Source organism: Triturus cristatus, chromosome 8 (assembly GCF_964204655.1).
Source record: "Triturus cristatus chromosome 8, aTriCri1.1, whole genome shotgun sequence".
NCBI lineage: Eukaryota > Metazoa > Chordata > Amphibia > Caudata > Salamandridae > Triturus > Triturus cristatus.
Genome location: NC_140591.1, coordinates 762,963,607 through 762,985,657, shown reverse-complemented (window position 1 = coordinate 762,985,657; position 22,051 = coordinate 762,963,607). Strand labels below are relative to the sequence as shown.

The 22,051-nt window shown below is 49.2% G+C and overlaps 1 protein-coding gene across 1 annotated transcript in view; it reads right to left on the bottom strand.

Annotated features, from left to right (window-relative positions):
• FANCB (FA complementation group B) overlaps positions 1-22,051 on the bottom strand; it is a 367,346-nt gene that overhangs the window by 22,869 nt on the left and 322,426 nt on the right. The window contains exon 8 of the mRNA XM_085622200.1: positions 6,175-6,418. Within this exon, the coding sequence (XP_085478326.1) occupies positions 6,175-6,418 (244 nt within the window). The remainder of the gene's footprint in view (positions 1-6,174; positions 6,419-22,051) is intronic.

The following is a 22,051-nucleotide window of genomic DNA, read 5'->3' as shown; positions in this document are numbered from 1 at the left end:
AGCCGAGACCCTGATGACGGTGAGTGCGGACACATTATATCCAAAATATCAAAGATCGTAAAACGAGGGGGACCCGGTTTGTTCCTTGCCCAGCCACCTAAATGTTTTATGACTTGTGTTATTTAATGTCTACTGCCAACCTGGAAGGGAACTTCCCTGAAGTGCTGAACCCTCATGAAGGGGCCCTTGAGGTGAGGATGTAACGCATGCGGTGCCAGCCCAACCTGTGGGAAGAGTTGCACATTTTAGTTTTGCAGAAAGCAGTGTTTCTCGTCTGCTGGGCATCTTTGTATGCCTTTTGTCTTCTCAGGTTTTTTGAATTTCACAGCTTGGCATCTGATAACACTGCCTCCACTGAAACGTACTTAAAAAAATGCTGCAACAATATTGTGAGCTTTAGCTCTGTGGCTGTGTGTGTGCGCGAGTCTGTGTGTCTTTGTATTTTCTTTATTTTGCTGATGCTGGTCTCAAGTATTTAATTTTGGGGTATGGATACTAATAGTATGAGCTCTGTGCATGTGTTTGTGCTTTATATGTGTGGTTATGTGTAAGCTCTAAACGTGCTGTGTGTTGACAGTGTGTAAAGTGTGATTATGTGTGTGTAAGTGCATACTGCATCATATGTGGTTATGTTTCTGTGCGTGAGGTGTCTGTTTGTATACTGTGTGGTCTGTAGTTGAGTGTGCATCATTTGTTGTAAAAGTTGCTATTTGTGAGAGTTAAACAGAATGATTTGCCAAAAAGCGAACCATGTGAAATATGATTTTTTGTTGTTGTTGAACAGCACCGTGAAATTGATTTAAAAAAAATCCTCCTGCATCCACTCTGCAGGCAAACTAGACAAGTATTTGTAATGCAATAGGTCTCACATTTATGAGAGTTTGTGCTATTGACATTTTAAATGACAATGCCTTTTATTTATATTCAGGTTTTAAAACAGATAAATACAAGGCATTGTCATTTACAATACCAATAGCTTAAACTCTCGCAAATGTGAGACCTATTGCATTGCAAATGCTTGTTAAATCTTGCTACTCCTTCTTCCTTCTGGTGGAGTCCTGACCACCCTTTACGGAGTCCCCTCCAGATACCTTCTTGTGCTGAGCCAGCAGTACGCCTCCTTAACAAGCTCCCTGGGGTCAGAGAGCTTACTATCAACCAGGTGTTTGTGCAGCTCTGGAAAACAACTGCTGAACATGTACTCCTTTGCAAACAATTCATACAGCCCCTTTTAAACACTTACATCGCTGCCCTTCACCCAGCCATCCAGTGCCTTGCAAAATTAATCCACAAAATCTAGCCAGGACGTCTGGGGTTTGCTTCTGGCTGTCCCTAAATTTCTGCCTGTACTTTTCGGGGATAAGGCTATACTTTATGATAATTGTGTCTTTTATGAGGGGGGCGCCTTATCCTGTCCTTCTTTCGCAGGGCCAGCAGGCCATCCTTCTCCTCATTAGGTATGTGCCACTAGAGAATGGCGCCGCAAACCTCAGAGTCCTATGCATGTCTAGCGCAACCTCATAGGCTTCAAACTACTTATCTACGTCACCACCACAACAAAGTTAGGAACCAGATCCTTGGGAACACGGACCCTCTTGTCTCCAGAGGGCACTAAGATACACTGCCACCATTACAGCTGGATTCGGCTTGCATTGAGTTCCAGCTCCTTAAGACATCTCTCATGAGCGAGTGGCTTCAGGTCCAGCTTCTCCTCGACTTTTAGTTTGGCAATCTGTAGCTGAAATTCCCTATCAGCTCTTCTGTGCACCAGCTCCTCTAGGGACACACCACAGGCAGATACACAGCTTTATGCCCAAACAATGGGCTCCATTCCTGGGGCAGAGTTGTCCTCCTCCTCCAAATACTGCAGCTCAGGATCTGTGCCCAGGTCCTCCTCCTGCCACTCCATAAGCTGCTCCTCACCCTGTCCCTCTGTTGTTGCCAGCAACTGGTGAGCGTCCATGCAGGCCCTCAGAGCCTACTGGATTTTCAGCTTCCTGGTTTTGCTCTTGGTTGGTAGCCCCCTCTACTTACAGAATGTTTTGAGCTGAGCCGCAGGGTAGCTTTCCAGACTGACGAGCTCAAATTCCATTCTTGCAAGTATGGTCACAGAAATAGACAGGTATAATGAAGTGAATGTGGAAAGACAGAAAGAGCCAAACAAGGAGAATTTTAAAAAGGGTTGAATATGGTATCAAATTATTTACATTGGAATCTTTGTGTTACACAAATAACAAAATGGCAGTGCACAAACAAGCACCGAATCCCACCGATGCTACCAATGTGAGGAATCGGGTTACTAGTTGGGGGGAAAAGGTGAAATCCTCCTCAAGCAGTAATTACAATTCTTGTCACAGTGAACTCCAAGAAAAAGCAAATTAACCTGTGCTTTAGAACAGGTAGCTTGGCACAAAAGCAGTAAGGCCTAACTTAGAGGCAATGTGAAAAGCATTTATGCAGCACACTAACAGTAATACAGTAAAAACACAACACAAGAAAAATCCTACACCAATATAGAACAATAGATTAAAATGTAATATTTTATTTTACACTAAAAACAAGAAAAATTCAATAAGTACAACCGGAGTTATGCAATTTCAAAGGCTTAGGTAAAATAGTGGTTAAAACCACAAGGCGCCAACCATGGTTATCTGGTTGGGCCAGACCAGGACAAAGTCACAATTTCAGGCCAACTGCTAAGGTAGTCTCCCTAAGAAATGTACCTTAAATCCTGGTTGCGGAATGTTGCAGGGTGCAGTGGTTGTCCCTAGAAGTGATGCAAGGTCCGCGTTGGAGATGAGTCAAGTCTGCGGAGCACAGCGGCGGTTCCAATGAGCTGCAAGGGCTGTGATGTAGGCTTTAATCGAGGCTTAGGTATTTCTGATAAGAAGCTGCGTGGTCCACGTCTAGGATGCATTGTGCAGTGACGGTTTGAATGAACTGTGCAGGCTACGATGTGAGCTGCATATGTTCCGATGAGGCACAGCGAAGAGCAGTGTTTGGTTTGCGTTGCACTGCGTCGGTTCTGATAAGAGCAAAGCTGGGCTGGCAAAGCAGCTTTAGCCCCACTTCCAATGGTCCAGGACTGGGGAGGCACCACTTGGGGAGTTTGGACTCCCAGCAGGCAGAATCCAGGTGCAAGATTCAAATGGTTGGAGCTTTTTCTATCCTAGAGGCTCTGATCAGGAGGCTAGCCAACTAGCCCTTAGAATCACTCTGGTGGTCCTGGGTCATGATACAGGCCCAGTCTTTCTCACTCTGGAAGCGGAGTAACACGACAGCAGAGCAGTTTTTATTTGCAAAAGAGCAGGACAGCAGTCCTTCTGAGTCTCCCACAGCTCCAGAACGGTTTTAGAGAGTTGGTAAAGAGGGTCCACTATTTTTACCTGTGCCCACTTTGAAGTGGGATACGTTTCTAGAGTCCTTCCTTTACAGTTGTGCCTGGAATTTCAGCATCCCTGCTCTGGTGCCAGCTTAACTGGGAGTACAAAAGACTAATGTGAAACATTTTGTGAGCATGCTGAGGCAGAATCTTTGTGATGTGCGAGTGTGGTAGGTGACAGCTCCGCACCCCTAACAAGTCAGATGTGGCCCATCCTGCCAACACATATTCACCCTTTGTCTCACTGTCTAGGAATAGATAAAGACTAACTTCCAGCTACACCTAGTCATGTGGCCCTGAATAAAGGCTGCAGGCACCAAATAGTTAAGACAAGAAAATGCCTACTTTCCAAAATTTACATTTTAGAATTGGGACTTTAAAATCTGACATTACCATGAAAGAGGGCTTTCAATTACAATTTCTCAGATGCCAAACATGGTTTTCCTACTTGCTCTTAGTCAAAACTTATCACTTAGTCAATCTATTAGGGTAACCCAATGATATCCTATGAGAGAGTTAGACCTTGCAATATTGAAACACAATTTTGACAGGTTTTCCCTACCAGCACATGTAACACTTAACAGTACATGTCCCATTGTTTAAATACAAAGTCCCCTCTCCTATGGGCTGTTTGTGGACTACATGGAGGGGCCTTTTATATATTTAATAGGAAGGTTTACGACTGGCAAAAAGTTTATTTGGTGAGGGCGAAAGGGCAGTTTCAAACTGCACACGCAGGTTGCAACAGCAGGCCTGAGGTATGTTTCAATGGCTACTTAAGTGGTTGGCACAATATGTTCTGCAGGTCCACTAGTAGCGTTTCATTTACAGACCATGGGTGCATGTAGTACCACTTTACTAGGGGCTTACAAGTAAACTACATAAGCCAATTGGGTGGTCCTAGGGCCAACAAAAACAAATACAGCAAAAACAAAAGGAGTAAGGCAAAACAAAAAAGCTTCTGGTGGGGGGAATTCCTAAGGCTGACAGGTTTAACAGCTGGCACTTAACCCCAGAAGCCTCAAGGACAAATCCTTATCCATCATCTTTAACCCTTACACGCGTCCTCCAGAGCCCTCCTTTCTGACAACAGAACAGAATAAAAATCCACAGTGTTCAGATGACAAGCAGCTCTCTGAAAATGTTCACCACCATAGGCATGTGTGCTTTATCATCATTCAAGTCTGAAAGCAGTGTGCCTAGCTCGAAAATGAAACTGACAAAAAATTTAAAATGCAGCATCAGGAATGTCTCTTTGGCAGGAAGCTGGGCCTATTAACTTCTCACCTCACTAGGTATGCCAAATTACTCCGCTCTACCGTTAGCAAAAATGTCTATATATCGGTAAGAAAAGCCATGGCAGCCAGGTATCAACACTGGCATCTATGAAAAATAAACATCAACAGGCCAGAACCAGATTTCAGAATCATGCCATATCTAGCTTCAATTATTGCAACATAATTTATACTGGCCTCCAAAATAGCTTTCATTGCCATGCCACAAAGGCTACAAGCCCAGTCTGCCAGGATGTATCTTAAATCAAGTAAGCACGGCCATCTCAGACCACCTCTGAAAGTTTTTCACTTGCTACTAGTAGAATTGAGGAACACACTTAGGGTCTGCTGCACCATACACAAAGCATTTTGGGGAAAAGTGATAAAAACTTAGTTCCAAGACTACAGAAGAACTAATTTTCAATCATCTGCTGCTAATGTTATCTAACAGTGCACATTCAAGTTGGTGAAACAATGAGACATATCACTGGGAGTACAAGGCCCAAAACTGTGGAATGTCCTTGACCTTTCTTTAACAGCAGAACCAAACCATTTGCGCTTCAGGAAATGCCTGAAAACCGAACTATTAAGACTTATTCATTAACTGACATTGGGAACACCAGCTTCTTTCTTACATTTATTGTTTTTCTGCCTGGCCTGTCTTTTTCCACAGCTGCACTCTGAAGTAACAAGAAGGTGACAAGACACACATTGCAAAACTCCTGAATAAATAAATACTGACACTTGAAAACAATTTCTTGTTCCACCTGCCTCCAGACTAAGCTGTAGGGAAGAAATACTACATTGCAAAGCGAAGTTTTTGCATCAGTTAAACTCCAACCCAGTGATAAAGACGTGTAGCTTAGCTAAGCCAATGCTGAAGGTACTAATTCAACTGATGAATTTAAAAGAGCAAGAAATATACCTGCCAGTTTGGTGATAATGCACCCCGCTCCCCCAAAAGTCTGACTAAAGGACTGCTCAGTTGGCTTTGAATTGAATTTTACAGAACGGTACCCGATTCCCAATACTTTGGAGAATGTAAAGGAGAGGAAAATAAGGGACTATTGAACAGATGCATAGTTGAAATTAATGTTTTGGGAAAACAGTTTAGCTAGTGAGTGACAAATAAGGAGCAGACTTGCCATAAGTGCCGGTGATTAAGACCTGGATTATTGCTTACAGACTTTTAACATGATCCAACAAAACACCAACAACATGAAGCAAATTATTTGCTGAACGTTTTGGCTTTCATTGGGGAAAGTTTGATTCCAACAGAAAACGAGCAAACTGATGACATTCCTTTATGTCCAATATTGCAATCTAGCTGAATTAGGAAAAGTCTGGCCATGCCTTCGCAAAAACAGAACAAATAGTAAAGTGTAGGCTCATTTTCTTACAAAAGATCCCCATTCAAACTATGAATGCAAATTTCTGAAAGTATTTTACTTGACAGGATTTTGCCATTCTTTAGGACCACCATTTAACCCCCGAAATAGTTTTTCATCTATTTTTTACCTGCAAAATACAACGAGAATTCCTTCACATAGTCCTTCGAGCGTCCATTTAAGAAGCACATCCTCAGAATTGCCCGTTCCTTTGTGAAGCAGATAGTCCGAGTAATGCTCGATTGGCTGGCACTTCATGTCCCTCAGTAGCCAGGTGTTCAGTGGAGAAAGAGTACAATCAGGCGAATGGATTTTAAAAGTAAATTTGTGGAAAGCAGCCAGAAAGGCAAACAAATCTTCACTTCTGTTAGCAGCTGGAAAACAAATTGAGCACTGTCAATACAAATTGAACCTAGTAGAGGCTTAAACATAAAAGAGGCCAAGCGCAGGAAAGGAACTTGGCTCAGCATTTCAATTAATAGAACCAATTACAAAGACAATATTTTTGACTTGTGTAGTGAAAACATTCTCTAATGCATCTCACAGAACAGGTGTGTGCAACGCACACAAAGAAAGCATTAGCGCCACAATCCTCGTTAAATAAAACTCCAGGTTCAGTACAACTTCCAGCACGTGTCCTTTGCTCACAGAGAGCATGGACAAAAAGACTAAAACACACGCACATACATACACGAAAAGCAGAAGCAGTTCGAACTTCCTGAGGGACCCGGTGTAATGTTGCTTATTGCTTCCTGAATAAATACCACCAACACCAGGTATTTTGCGTAGGGAGAAATATCCTTTATTCCACACAACGGGAGAGCGCCGGGCATATCGCGTCTCCACGGTCTTTTCTCCCTCGCGCATGCGCCTTCGCTCATTCTTGTTCGTCCTCGCGTGCTACGTCACGACGTAGTCCGCGAGAACTAGAGCGCAACACTACATATCTCCCTCTTTAGGTCTGACCACCACTCTACCTGCTCTAGTGCGCCTTACCGGAGTGGAGAGAACTTCCTTGGTACCGTCCTCTGCAGGACTCCCCACCTTGTCTCTCGGTGTCCCCAGCTCTTCTCTCCTCGGAGTCACACTCTCCTCTCCTAGCTGTTCCTCCATCTCAGGTCTTACTTGATCTCCAGACTCCTCACCGTTTCCTTCTGCCCTCTTGTCCCTTTCTTCAGCCGGGTTACTTCCTTCATTTTCTCTTGGCTTTAAGCCTTGTTGTGTCCTCTCGTTCTCCTCTGGAGGCCATCGTAGGATCTTGTTACATTTAGACATGCGATCTTGGGACCACACGTTCCCATCACTGAGCAATGCTGCTCTATCGTACACTTCTTTCACTTGTAGAGGTGGGTTATATTTGCTGTCTCCTTTCCTTTTCCGTATAGCTGATCTGACTCTCACCCATTCCCCTCTCTCCAGGGTTGTTGTCTTCACTTTCCTCCTCTGATTGTAGTACTCCGTATATATTCTCTGGGCCTTCTCTAGATTGTGCTGTACCACCGCAGGCGACCATTTGCTAGTGATAGTCTTTTCTCTCCATATTATGTTGTCTTTGGTGAAAGGATGTCTTCCTCTCAAGATTTGAAAAGGGCTATATCCCGTGCCGGTAGGGGTGATGCGGTATGCCCATATCATCTTCTGTACTTCTTTCTCCCAATCTTTGCCCATCATGATGGCTGCTTGGATGGACCCCATTATGACTCTATTGAATCGCTCCACCTGTCCATTACTCGACGGATGATACACGGAGGTGTATTTTATTTTGATTCCGTTCCTCTCTGCGTACTTGTACCACTTCTCCGAGGAGAATTGCGGTCCATTGTCACTCAGGATGGTTCTCGGGATACCTTCCCTGAGGAAAACTGAAGTGAGGAATTTAATCACTGTCTCCGCGTCCATTACTTCCTGGACATGTATCTCCGGCCATTTCGAGTACTTGTCGACTAGGACACACAGATATTTGGGCGTTCCTTGGGTGTCCAGCAAAGGCCCCAGAATGTCCACTGACACTTCTTCCCACGGGTCACTTGGTAGTGGAAATTTTCCCAAGGCCGGTCTTAAGGGATTCAGCGTTTTGTCCGCTCTTTGGCATTGATCGCATTCTCTTACATGTCTCTCCACTTGGACGTCCATTCCTGGCCACCAGTACATGTGCTTCGCTCTCATCTTGGTTTTTACTATTCCTTGATGTCTTTCGTGCAATAGCGCGACCAGACGAGGAACTAACGCTGCCGGGGGAATAACTTTATCACTTCTGTACAGGAATATCCCTTTGTCCCCCACTGACAGTTCCTCTGTGACTTCATAGAATTTCCTGAGCGATTCCCGCAACCGTCTTTTCTCAGGCCATCCATGTATTATGCGCTCTTTGACCTCGCTAATCTCCCTATCTTCTTCGTACGCTTGGGTCCACTCCTGATTACTTATCACTCTTTCTGGATCTTCCATTACCGCTACCATCTCTTCCTCTTCTGTTGATGGGTTGGGAGCTCTTTCCATAGCTGAAGCTCTACTGAGGTAATCCGCTACTTTGTTTCGTGTCCCCGGTATGTATTCTACATTATACCTGTACTCCAGTAATTTCAGTGTCATCTTAGCGATGCGCGGCGTGGCACTCGCATGCCCACTCGAGGTGAGCACTTTGACTACAGGCTTGTGGTCTGTTTTGAGGATGAACCTCGTGCCCCATAGGAATTGGCGGAAATTCCCCATGGCCCACACCACCGCTAGCATCTCCTTCTCAATTACGCTATATTTCTGTTCTGTGGGTGATAAAGATCTTGATGCGATACTGAGGGTCTCCGTCGTTCCCTCTCTCCTCCCCTGCATGAGAACTGCTCCCAATCCTTTCTCACTGGCATCCGTCGTCAATATCGACTGTCCAAGCGGGTCATATCCCTGCAGTGGTACGGCTTGGCTAATGTCACTCTTCAAGGCCTCAAATTCCTTTTGTGTTTCCTCCGTCCACTTGAACGCTGTTTTGTCCCTTATCAACTGTCGCAGGTGGTGTGTCTTGGTGGCAAAGTGTTGCACAAATTTGCTATAATATTCTGCCATCCCTAGGAAGGATCTCACCTCTTGTTTGTTGGAAGGAGCCAAGGCATTGCAAATCGCTTTCACATTTTCGCGTTTTGGCGTGATGCCCTGTCCTCCTATTTCATGTCCCAAGTAGGTGACGGACGTCATTCCTAGTCGGCACTTGTCCCATTCTGCGGTCAGGCCGTTGTTTTCTAGCACTCGAAGTACTTTGTCTAGCTTTTTATCATGATCCTTCCTGTCTGTCCCCATCACCAGTATGTCATCCTGGAAGTACTGAACACCCTTGATGTCCTTGAAGAGACGATGCATCAATTTCTGGAACACCGCCGCTGCTGAAGCAAGACCAAAAGGCATTCTACGGAACTGATAGCTTCCGAAGGGTGTTAGAAAGGATGTCAGTTTCCGGCTTGTTGGATGTAGATCTATCTGGTGATAGGCTGAAGTAAGGTCAATAGTGGAAAACCATTTTACCCCCTTCGTTTTGGACAACATTTCTTCAATGCGCGGCAATGGGAATTTTTCCACAATTAGGCATTTGTTCAGTTCTCGAAGGTCTACACAGAGGCGGACCTTGCCATTTGGTTTCATTGCCACAACCAAGGGTGCTAGCCATTCCGAGCTGTCTATGGGCTCGATAATTCCGTTCTCTTGTAATCTGCGTAGCTCCATTTGTACTGCTTCTTTTATGGCTAGAGGCACGTTCCGGACCTTGTGGGATACTGGCTTGGAATTCTCTTTGAGTACAATCTTGTGTGTGAATTTCTCCAGCTTGCCAACTTTCCCGCCAAATACCTTCGGGAAATTGCTTTTCCAGTTCCGGCGAGCTCCCTGGAGCTGTCATCAGCACTTGCGTGTCCCCTCCTGGGTCTAACTTGATCCCTAGGTCACCTTGATCCATCCATCCTAAGACGGATGGGCCCTTTTCTGCTACGTATAATTTGCACTCCGCGCTTTTTCCTCTAAATTCAAAGTTCTACTTCCTGTATCCAACCATGGGAATGGGTTCACCTGTGTACGATACTGGCCGTATATCCGGTGGTTCTAACCTTGATCCCAAACTGGGCTCGAATTCTTCTTTCCACACTGCTCTTTGAACGATGGTGTATGGAGATCCCCAGTCTACTACGATTTTGATTCTCACTCCTCCTATCACCATGTCACATTGCGGTTTACGGGAACGCTTGCACTCGATGCCTAGCACTTGCTCCTCCACGCATAGTACCTCGTCTTCCTCTTCTTGTTCTTCTTCTTCCTCCTGTTGATCCTGCATGACGTACTTCACTATGGGTCTCTTCGTTTTCCGGCGACAAACTTTTTGTAGTGACCTATTATACCGCAGAACATACATTTCGCTCTGAACGCTGGGCAACGTTTGTCCTGGGCTGTGTAGGCTTGACTTCCGTACCTATAGCACGTGGTTTTGTTGTCTCTATTCTGCTTCCATGGTTGTCCTGGTTTCCCTATCCCCTAATTTTGTCCTTTCCCTTCAGACGACATGGCTTTACTCCTTCCCTGTGGTTCAGCGTCGTCCACCTTGTTTACCATGGTCTTCTGGAGGGTTTCTCTTTTGACCGCGTCTGCACACCTTTTCGACAATTCCGCCTTTTTAACCATGGCAATTACTTCTTTAAGCGATGCTTCCCCGTTTGCCCACAACTTGTCCTGCACTGTTTTGTTGGTGGTGTGCATAACTATTTAATCTTTGATGAATTCGTCATGCAGGGCTCCATACTTGCATGTCACCGCCAGCTTTCTCAACGCTGCTACATAGTCATCTATGGATTCACCATTTTCTTGTTTCCTCTGCTGGAAATTGTACCAGTCAATGGAGACACACACCGCAGGACGGTAATAGTTGTCAAGATCTTCTATAGCGTGCTTGAATACGTCGTCATCTGCATTCGGTCTTGGTGTGGGCACCAGGTTCTGAAAGACCCTTATGCCTTCCAGGCCTAAGTTGTGTAGGAGAATCCTCTTCTTCCTCGCGCTGGGGAAGGCCTACCCATTTTCATCTTCTAGGGCTTCAATGTAGTTCTTGAAGTACTCTCTCCAATCCTCCCACTTCATTTGAGGATCTCCAGGCCTCGGCAGAAACGGGATCGGCGTTGTTAGTGAAGATGCCTGCGTGCTCATCGTGGCGTGTCTTTCTGGTTCCGCCCCTGGGCCTCTCGGACTGCCTGGCGCACTCGCGCTCTCACTTTGCACCTGATCCTGTCGGGATTCTCCTGATCCCCTGTCTCCGCGTACTGCTGCCTCCGCCAGCGCCCCTTTGGATTGGTGCTATTCTCTGCCCTTCTCCTGCTCTCTGCCCCAGCTTCTGGTACCTCGCCTTGTAGTTGGCGTCTGTCCCTTCTTGCTGCCTCTGCCACGCTCTCCCGCTGTTTTGTATGCTATGGTGGTGGCCTTCCTTCCTGTGGTCCTCGGTGTTGGCTTCCAGACTGGCCAGTCTATCTGGTGTGGTGGCTGGGTTCTGCTGGGCTTCCTCTCCACGTGTTTTTTTTTTTTTTCTTCCAGTATCCCAGCACTCGTCGCCACTGTAATGTTGCTTGTTGCTTCCTGAATAAATACCACCAACTCCAGGTATTTTGCGTAGGAGGAAATATCCTTTATTCCACACAACGGGAGAGCGCCGGGCATATCGCGTCTCCGCGGTCTTTTCTCTCTCGTGCATGCACCTTCGCTCATTCTCGTTCGTCCTCGCGTGCTACGTCACGACGTAGCCCGCGAGAACTAGAGCGCAACACTACACCCGGTATCCTCCCATATACCCCAGCCGAAGTTGCGGCTGCTGTGGGGGCCGCATCTGCCGAGGCGGAACTGCAGGTCCTTTTCTGTGGCCTTGGGTGCGAACAGGGACATGGACATTGTAGCATGACGGCAGTAGGCCTAGGAGGGAGGGGAGACTGAGTCGACTGCTGCAATGACATGCCCGCATTGAGAAGGACTGACAGCCGGTCTTTTCTGCTCGGGCCCGATGGCCGGGCTGCAGCACCAGCTGGCGGGGATGCGCGTGGATCAGACCTGGCCCTTACCTTGGCCAAAGCAGCTTGCCGTTGCTCTCCTGATCCAGAAGGCGGGACCTTGTGGACTTGGGCCAGCCCTGGGGAAGCATCCTTTGCCACTGCGCCGCGGCAGTCGCGAGTGTAACCTCTAGATCCCCCACGGGGAATGATGCAAGGACACAGGCTGGGTTCTGAACTGGTTTATTCCGGAGCTGGGAATCACGACATGTCGTTTCAACAATCCCCGTAATTATGTTGGCGGTGTGCGCATTCTCCTGTCCATCATCCCCTTTGGCATCGCTTTGCTCTCCCGTCAGGCACCGCGTGAGGTCACATGGTCGCCTGACGACTAGACCGCGACACCACACATCTCCCCCCTTAACAATAACAACATTAGGAACATAATACATTTGCATCAGCTGCAAAATGCTGCTTGCGTGAACCTGGGGTCAGGAGCGGCCCTGAGTGTGGTACCTCCGCAGGAAGAAAAGATAGAGAGAAAGCGAGAGAGAGAAAGAGAGAGAGACAGACAGACAGAGTTTGCGGAGCATGTCCAGCACAGGTGTGCCTGTAGAGGAGTTACATGGCAAACTCCCTATATCTCTTGGGGGACACCACTATCCCACCTGTGCGGGTACGTGTGGCGGAGGCTTGCTCCTCGCCTGTTTCGTTTGTCTGTGATGTGGTCTGTATGTTGCTCTGTGCTCGGTTCTCTTCGTGTGCTGTGTGGCCCTTATGTCTTGTGTCTGGGTTGTTGTTGGGTTCTTGGGGTGGTGGTTGCTGGGTGGAAGCCCCTGTGCTCCTTTCTCTCGTGGTCTCTGTGTCATCCGCTGTCCCCCTTATGGGGCCAGCAGCACTGGAGTCCACAGGAGTCGGAGTCACCTGCGTGTCTGGGTCATCACCGTCATAGCTGGTGCTGGAGGGGATGCTGGCTTTGAGCCACTGTAGGACTTTGTTGCATTTCGTCATCCTGCATTGGGACCACACTTTGCCGTCACTCAACAGCTGAGCGGGAGTAGAGTTCTTTGACTTGTAGAGGCTTGCTGAATTTACTGTCACCCTTCTTGCGTAGGTGACCGCTCTTTACTCTCATCCAGTCTCTCACTGCCAATGAGACCTCTCTTACTCCGTGCTTCTTATTGTAGTTGGCCTTGTAAATTTTCAGAGCCTTCTCAATATTGCTACGAGCCACCGCCGGAGACCATTTGCTCTGAAGTTTCATGTTCATCCATGCGAGGTTGTCCCTCGTGAATGGTTCTCTTCCTCGCAGGATCAAGAAGGGACTGTATCCTGTCAATGTGGGTGTGATGGGATACGCCCAGAGTGTGTTCCGGAGCTCTGTTTCCCAGTTCTTGCCTGCGTTGATGGCTGCATGAACCGAGCCCATGATGACTCGGTTGAACCGTTCGGCAAGGCCGTTACCAGCGGGGTGATACACTGGTGTGTGATTGGTCTTGATGCCATTTCTTCGAGTGAACGCCATCCATTTGTCTGAGGTGAACTGGGGCCGTTGTCGCAAGTGATGGCCTTCGGGATCCCCTCTCTCAGGAATGCACGGGTGAGGAAAGCAATGACAGCATCCGTGTCCACTTTGTCACAGACTTCCACCTCCGGCCATTTGGAGTACCTGTCGACCAGGACAATAACATACTTGGGCATACCCCAAGAGTCAAGAATGGGACCCAATATGTCGAGAGATAACTCTTCCCAAGGGTTGAAGGGAGAGGCAAACTCGCCCATGGGGGGCCTCAGCAATGTCAATGACTTGTCTGCACTGGCGCAGTGTGTGCACATCCGTACGTACTTTTCCACTGATGTGTCGATGGCAGGCCACCAGTATGACTGTTTTAGATGCCGTTTGGACGTCACGATGCCCAGATGGCCCTCATGCATGATGTCCAGGATGCGGTCTACCAGCGATCTGGGGGGCACCACTTTGTCTCCCCTGAGTAAGAATACGGTATCTTCACTGAGGGACAATTCGTCTCGCACTTCCCAATATTTCTGGGTTGCTTCGTTCAGGTGCTTCTTGGCAGGCCATCCTTGTGTGACGAAAGACTTCACTTGGGACAGTGCGGGGGTCGGTATCGTAGGCCGTGATCCAGTCCTGTGCGCTGATGAGGAGCTCATGGTCCTCGGTGAGTGCGACTTGGTAGTCATCCCGGCCACTGGGTGTAGGCGCACCTTCCATTGCTGCAGAACGGCTGAGGAAATCCACCCCCTTGTTCTTCTGACCTGGCAGGTATTCCACATCGTACACGAAGTCGAGGAGCTTGAGCAACATTTTGACAATGCGTGGAGTGGCGGTGGCGTGTCTACTGGTTATGAGGACCTTGATCAGCGGCTTGTGGTCCGTTCGGAGTGTGAAGCGGGAACCCCACAGATACTGCCGAAATTTTGCCATGGCCCAGGTTGATGCCAACCTTTCTTTCTAAATGACTCTGAATTTCTCCTCGTTGGGGGTGAGCAAGCGGGATGCAAAGCCTATTGTGGTTTTCGCACAATCCGCAGCTCGTGGCGATAAGACGGCTCCTAGCCCCTTGTCATTGGCATCAGTCGTCAATATGCTGGGGACCGAGCTGTCGAAGCCTTGCAAGGGGACGGCATTGCAGATGTCCCTTTTTATGGTTTCGAATTCCTGGTTGGACTCCGGCGTCCAGCAGAAGGTGGCTTTGTCCTTCAGGAGATGGTGCATGCAGTGGGTTTTGGTGGCGAAGTTTTTAACGAATTTACTATAAAATTCCGCTAACCCTAGAAAGGAATGGACTTCCTCCTTGATTCAAGGCTTGGGTCCCGACTAGATGGCCGCCACGTTGGCCTTCTTCTGAGAAATTCCATTTTCCCCAATCTCGGGCTCCAGGTATGTGACGTTGCGTAGGCCGGACTTGCACTTCTCTAGTTCCGCCGTAAGGCCATTTCCTGACAGTGTCTTTAACACAGCACGAAGTGTCGCATCGTACTCCTGTTTGGTGGTTCCCATGATAAGGATGTTGTCCTGAAAGTACAATACGTTGCGGCTGTCTTTGAATAGTTTGTGCATTAGTTTTTGCAACAGCGACGCTGTGGAAGCTAGTCCGAAAGGAAGTCGCTGAAATCTGTAGCAGCCGAATGGGATGATAAACGACGTCAGCTTCCTGCACGAAGGATGGAGCAAAATTTGGTGGTACGCCGCTGTGAGGTCTACTGTGGAGAACCACTTGATCCCCTTAGTCTGGGCCAACAGTTCGTTGATGCGAGGGAGTGGGAACTTGTCCACCAGTATGTTTTTGTTCAGTTCTCGTAGGTCGATGCATAGGCGCACCTTACCGTTTGGTTTGCGTGCCCCGACTAAGGGTGCCAGCCATTGGGCACTTTCGATGGGTTTGATGATACCGTTGTCCTCTAATCGTTGCAGCTCCAACTATACGGCCTCTCTGCAGTTGAATGGGATGTTCCTCATTTTGTGACTGACAGGAGTCGCGCCCTCCTTTAGCACTATCTTGTGTTTAAATTTGGACAGTTGGCCTATTGTCCCTCCAAAGACAATAGGGAATTCTTTCTGCAAGTCGATGCCTTCAGGCCTGGGAGAGTCATCCGTCATGAGGACTTGTGTTTCACCGTTAGGATTCAATTGTATTCCTAACGCCCCTTGGTCGAGCCATCCGAGAACAGAGGGGCCTTTTTCCGCCACACATAGTTTGCCTGTGGTCACCCTCCCTTTGAACTCGAATGTCAGTGGTCTAAATCCTACCATGGGGATTCTCTCCCCCGTGTAAGTGACTGGGTGAACATCTGTGGGGTGCAAGTGGTTGCCTATGGTGTTGCGAAGTCACTCTCCCAAATGTCCCTTTGTATGATCATGAAGGGGGACCCTGAGTCAGCTAACATGGAAATTGGAACGCCCCCAATGGTCAATAGGCATGAGTGTTTGCTTTTCGCCTTACAAGTTATGCCCCACACTTGGTCATCAATGCATAGGATGCAATCATCGTCACCCTTGCCCTCCCCCATTTCTGGTTCCGACTCATACATGACACATTTCACTGAGGAGCTGCTGGGTCTCCTCTTGCAAACTTTGCCCAAGTGTCCCACCACACCGCAAAAGGAACACTTGACTCAAAAGGCTGGGCAGCATTTATCATGGGCCATGTGTGTGTGACTACCACACCTGTAGCAGGAACCCTTCTTTTCTGATAGAAGTCTGGCCGGACCAGATGGAGTCTTGGTGGGCCGTCTACTGTGTCCGTGGCCTGCGGTGGGTGCAGCTCTGTCCCTAGACCCTTTGGGTTCAGTCACTTTGCATACCTCTGCTTTCTGGTCTGCATCTTTCTTCGCTGCTTCCGCACAGCATTTAGACAACTCAGCCTTTTTGACGATCACGATGATCTCGTGCAGGGGCGCTTCACCGATCACCCACAGCTTGTCTTGGACGTTGGTGCTGGTTGTATGCATTATTATTTGGTCACACACTAAGTCGTCGTGAAGATGACCAAATTTGCAGTTGACAGTTTTTTGAGAGCTGCAACATAGTCCTCTACTGTCTCAGTGTCTGTCTGTTTCGGTTGGAAGAAGTTATATCTGTCTATGGCTGTGAAGATCAAGGGCTGATAGTGGTTGTCTAGGTCTTCTAATGTGTGTTTTCATCTGTTGCGACCCTCGGTTTCTTTACCATGTTCTTGTAGACCCGTAGTCCTTCTGGACCCAAGTTGTGTAGTAGTATCTTTTTTCTTAGTTTGCTGGAAAACGCCTCCTCTCCTTCATCCTCCAATGCAGAAAGGTAGCTGAGGAAGTATCCCTTCCAATCAGCCCACTTCATGGCTGGCTCACCAGGTTTAGGGAGGAAAGGCACCAGATTGGTGAGAGAGAAGGTTTGGGCGCACATCTTGGCGGACTGGGTTGTAACTGCTGGACTACACCACTACTGCAGGCCTGCGTGGGTTGTGGCGAGTGGCCGAGGAGGTAGGGGTTGCAGGGTGACGCTGGACGTGTGCTGGTCCGCCCTATCTTGTGGCTGGGATTTGGTCCAGCACACTGTACTGTGTCCACCCTCGTGGGCACTTCCCGGGTCGACCGCCGTAAATGAGTCCGCAGTCGAACCTGCGCCTGGAGTGTCCGTGATTCAACAAACACTTGATCAAGAAGCAGGAGGAGAATGACACCTGTAACCGGGAGTACCAGGACTTTGAAGCAAAGGCATCGCTAGTGTGCTGTGGGTAAAGCTGAGGTAGATTGGCTGCACTGGCTGTTTGCAACCTTTGCTTTGCTCTGATGAGAACTGCTCCTGGTAGGTATTTATTTCACCTATGGGCAGCACGCTGCTCTAAATTCAAGCCATGCATGTGAGAGTCCTTACAGCAACATCAGCGGTAACACTGGAACCCAGTGGGAACATGTTCTTTTTCCTCTGTGCGTAGGTTATACTGCAAGTGTCCAGCTCAGGGGTTTATTCTTCACATGAGGCTAGTAAGCGTGCGTGAGAGTTGCTGCACGCTTGTCTCAGTGTTTGAGTGTGCTGTAATGGGACCGGGTCCCTGCTGCCAGGTGGAATGAAGGAGACAGAGATGAAATGCGCTGTTAATTGCTAGCGCTGGGCGTAGCTCGTGCTTTCTTGGCAGGCAAATATCTGGCAGTGTGCCTCAGTTGGGGTTTCAGGCCTCGCGTGGGCGGGAGCTGCCCGGGGCCACTCTCCCTGTCAGAAGCGCCACGCTCTCCAGCGTTGAGTGCAGCGGGGCAGCAGGCAGGTGCGGGGGAACGAATCCCGACGTCGTCAGTTTGTAACGTCCAGATCCCCCACGGGGAATGATGCAAGGACGCAGGCTGGGTTCTGAACTGGTTTATTCCGGAGCCGGGAATCAAGACATGTCGTTTCAACAATCCCCGTAATTCTGTCCGTGGTGTGCGCTCTCTCCAGTCAGGCACCGCGTAAGGTCACGTGGTCGCCTGACGACTAGACCGCGACACCACAGTGAGGTCCGTGACTGCTGAGAATGGGGCAGTGGCAGCACCGCGGATCCTGTGTTTCAGTCTTGGGCAGGTCGCAGACGTATTGGCACACGAGTGGAGGCCCGAAGACCGAGGGATACAAAGGGGCATGGTCGACCTGCTTCCCGATGTGGCCGCTTTGATCATGAGGACTGATGGCCACTTGACTGTGCCTGGCAGGACCCGGCACATAAGCCACCATCCCAGCACACAGGGGTGCTACGTGGTTTTGGCCAGGCCCTTTCTGACCCTTGGCTGAGGCTGCCTCCCTGCACGATGGGAGCCCCGTCTACTGTTGATCTCAAGGTGTGGGGGGAAGAAATAGGCCTTTTCTGGTGTTGGCTGACTTTGGGGGGCCACCTCCTCCTGGATAATCGCCCGTTTGATAAAGTGTGCGTGCAGGCCTCTGCCAGTGGGGGCTTACCCCTTTCTCTCCTGTTTTGTGGGGTACTGCACTTGCTACTGCCCGAGGGCTGGGGTGGACGAAGTATGCCCCTTGCCGCTGTGGCCCTCAGAATCCCTCCTTGGGACCCTGCTGCACCTCCAAGGGCCTGCCTAACTTCTGCCCCACACAGCTCCACTCGGGGGGGGGGGCTGTGATCTTGCCCGATGACAGGGGCCCTCTCCTGGCCTCACTCCATAGGGGCCCCCCGGTAGTGACGCCCCTGGCCACAGGAGTTTTACACCATCAAGGGACATATACTCTGCTCCAACTGACTCAATGACCCTGGTGACTGGTCCAGTCTGAAGCCGCCCTACTCGTGAATGCAACGTGGCTGCTCTTGCTGCTGTGAGGCAACAGGATCGGGGAGGGACATCCCTTTACCTCATCCTTCAGCTGCCAGCAACTGCACCCCATGCATTCCGGCACCTGTCGCATCTGACTACTTGTGCTGCCTACTGGTAAGTGGGCCGGGTGGGGGTTCTTGCTCCTCCATGAACCTCTGGACTTGGCCTCTTGTTACTACTTGCCATGAGAACAGACAAATCCCCACCGCCTGCCCCAGACCAGATCAAAATGGACCGCTTCACTATGACGCAGAAGGGGCCTGGCAGCCCATCTAGGGTAGCTTACTCCTTGGGACACGCCCAACCAGATCTGGCCTGAATCTTATCGGCCATACAACACTCAAAAGTGGCTCTGGACAATAGGGTGGGTGAGGTCGAGATGGATGTGGCACTCCTTCACCAGGATCTCCGCAATGTCAAGGTCGAGCACCGGATGTCCTCTGTGGAAGACGATGTGTCCATCCAGAAGCGTCAGGTGACTAGACTTATGACTTTGGCTATTGCCCTAGAGGAGCGAGCGGAGGATGCAGAGAACGGCTCTCGCCACAATAAATTGCATAAAGTGGGTTTCAAGGAGGGCTCAGATACTCCTGATTGAACAAAGTTTCTGGAGGACTGGTTTCATTCATAGGTCCCAGAGTCAACCATCTCACCTTGGTTTATGGTGAAGCAGGCCCACAGATCCTTGGTCCAGCGCCCCCTGGGGCTCCGGTGCAGTCCTTGATTGTCCGGATCCTAGATTTTTGGAACAGGGACGCGATCTTCAGAGAGGCCCGAGCTCAGTTTCCAGAATGCACATATCATGTTATTTCTGACTATACTTGGGCTGTCCAGCATCGTCGTCGCTCCTTCATGGATGTCAAGCAAATGCTTTAGGCATTGGACCTACAATATATGCTCCTCTTTAAGTCCTTACTCTTTGAGACCCCTGAGTGGGTCTGAAAGTGGATTTAGGAGAGAAGAGACCTGTGTGCTCCTTCGGACCAACTGTGACCCAGTGGAGGCCTGTGCGGGTGCTGCAGGTCACCCAACGAGACCTCAGAGGAGGCGGAAGTAGCCTGTTCCTATAAACCCCATGAATTTGATGGTTGCCAGGGAGTTTCTGCGGGCTCGGATTCGGAGCCCCCTACTTCCAAGACAGTGGGGACTGATGGTTGACTGAACAGGGCTTCACCATCACTTACCCACCTTGAGAGAGGCCTCCCAACCGGATCCTGTGTAGGCCACTCCCATGGTCTTGCGACTCACCTGGCTGGCTGATGGCCCTCCTGGAGGCTGGTATTGCTCTTTGGTAACTTTATGCTCCATCCACCAAGACTTTCTCTGGCATAGTGTCCTCCTCAATTAGGGTCTGTTGGGCTTCTTGCGCTCACTATATGCTTCCCCTTCTGTTTTTCATTTCTTTTGGTTTTGTTTTTTCTGCCTTTGTTGAGGTCCAGTTTGGGCAACAGATGCTTAGGGGTGGAAGTATGTGGTGGGGGAAGTTGTGGGGAACATGAGGAATGGTTGTTAATTGATTTTTTTTTTGTTGGTATTACTTCCACCACCGACCTGTTCAATGCCTGCATTAAACATCGCATGCAACACACCAAGTCTTTAACACCCCTACTCCACGTCCATGCGCTTATGCCCGGAACCGAGTCTTATCTTGGTACTATCTCGCATCACCATCATAGCTCGCCATGCCTTCGTTTAAATTGATGTCTTGAAATGTGAATGGTCTCCTGAACTGCTTTAAGCACACTGCTGTACTACCCTTTGCCAAACGCTTCCAACCAGCGGTCCATACGCTTCAGGAGACCCACCTGCTAGGATCCCACCATCTCTTTCCTTGAAGTTATCGGTAAGACAGGGTGTTCCATGCGGGGATCAGTCAGTGTTCATGTGGTGAGGCCATTTTGCTTCACATAGGCTTTCTTTTGACAGTTTTAAACTTGCATGTAGACCATCATGGGCATTATGTGGCGGTGGAAGGCATATTTGAGGACTGTCACTACAGCTTCCTCTTGATCTACTTGCCGAAACAACCCCAGGTAAAGACGTTCTCCTCGCTGACTGCCCTGCATGCTGGTTTGCCAGTGGGAGTCTCCACCCCTGGCGGCGACTTCAATGCGGTGCCTAATACCGATCTAGATGCATCCGGCCTTCTTACCCAAGGGCGTGTTTCCCGTGCACGTCAACTCTCGGCCTGGGTGGATGCGCTAGGACTCTGTGACGCATGGAAAGTCTGTCACCCTCGGGAATCGGATATATACCCACAGTTCGGCCGCACACAAAACGGAATCTTGCACTGATCTTTTCCTGCTGCCAGCCATGGATGTGTGCCAGGTGGACTGAGTAACTGTCCTCCCAAGGGGAATATCGGACCATGCCCCTGTTACCATGACATTCGGTGCCGCTGACCGGACCTCAAGGTCTATCTGGTGTCTTAACACCTGTTACCTCACAGATCCCTAATTTGAGGCCTTCCTGGCGACTGCGATACAGGTCTATTTTAAAGCCAACCAGGGATCCATTGCTTTAGCAGCCACTTTATGGGAAGTTGGTAAAGCAGTGATTTGGGGTGTGGCAAAGGTGCTTGTGTGCTGGGGTGAACAGGATAAGGAGGCAGAGATCACTGCCCTTGAGACTCAGGTCCATTATCTCGAGCATCAGGACACAGGCCGCCAAGCCCCTTATGTGCATGATGGCTCTCAGTGGCCAGGGACCAACTACAGCGACTGGCCCTTGAAGATGCCCGTCAGTGTTTGCAGGCAAGAATGCGTTACATCTACAAGCATGGTGATAAGTCCAGGAAGCTGCTTTACTGGCTTGCTACCCATGATACCGCCTCTCGCATCGTACCCCAACTGATGGCAGCTGACGGTCGTCGCCTGTCCCAGGCCCCCGATATTCTGCAGACTTTTGAGACCTTCTACAAGGACGTTTATGCTTGCAGATCTTGTCCTTCACTAGGATGCCAAGCATCCACTACTATGTGACATTTTGTTGTCTACTATCGCCCTCCTTCCTTGTCCGGAAGTTGGACAGGCCTCTTACTGAAAAGATTTCTTCTGCCCTGTCAGACATGCCAACCAGCAAGACTCCTGGACCTGACGGTTTCCCCGTTGAGGGCCACCAATGGTTCAGTACTGATTTGACTCCCTTCCTGCTTAAACTCTACGCTGAAGTGGCCAAGTGGGATGCATTCCCCTTTCAATTAGACCTTGCCTCCGT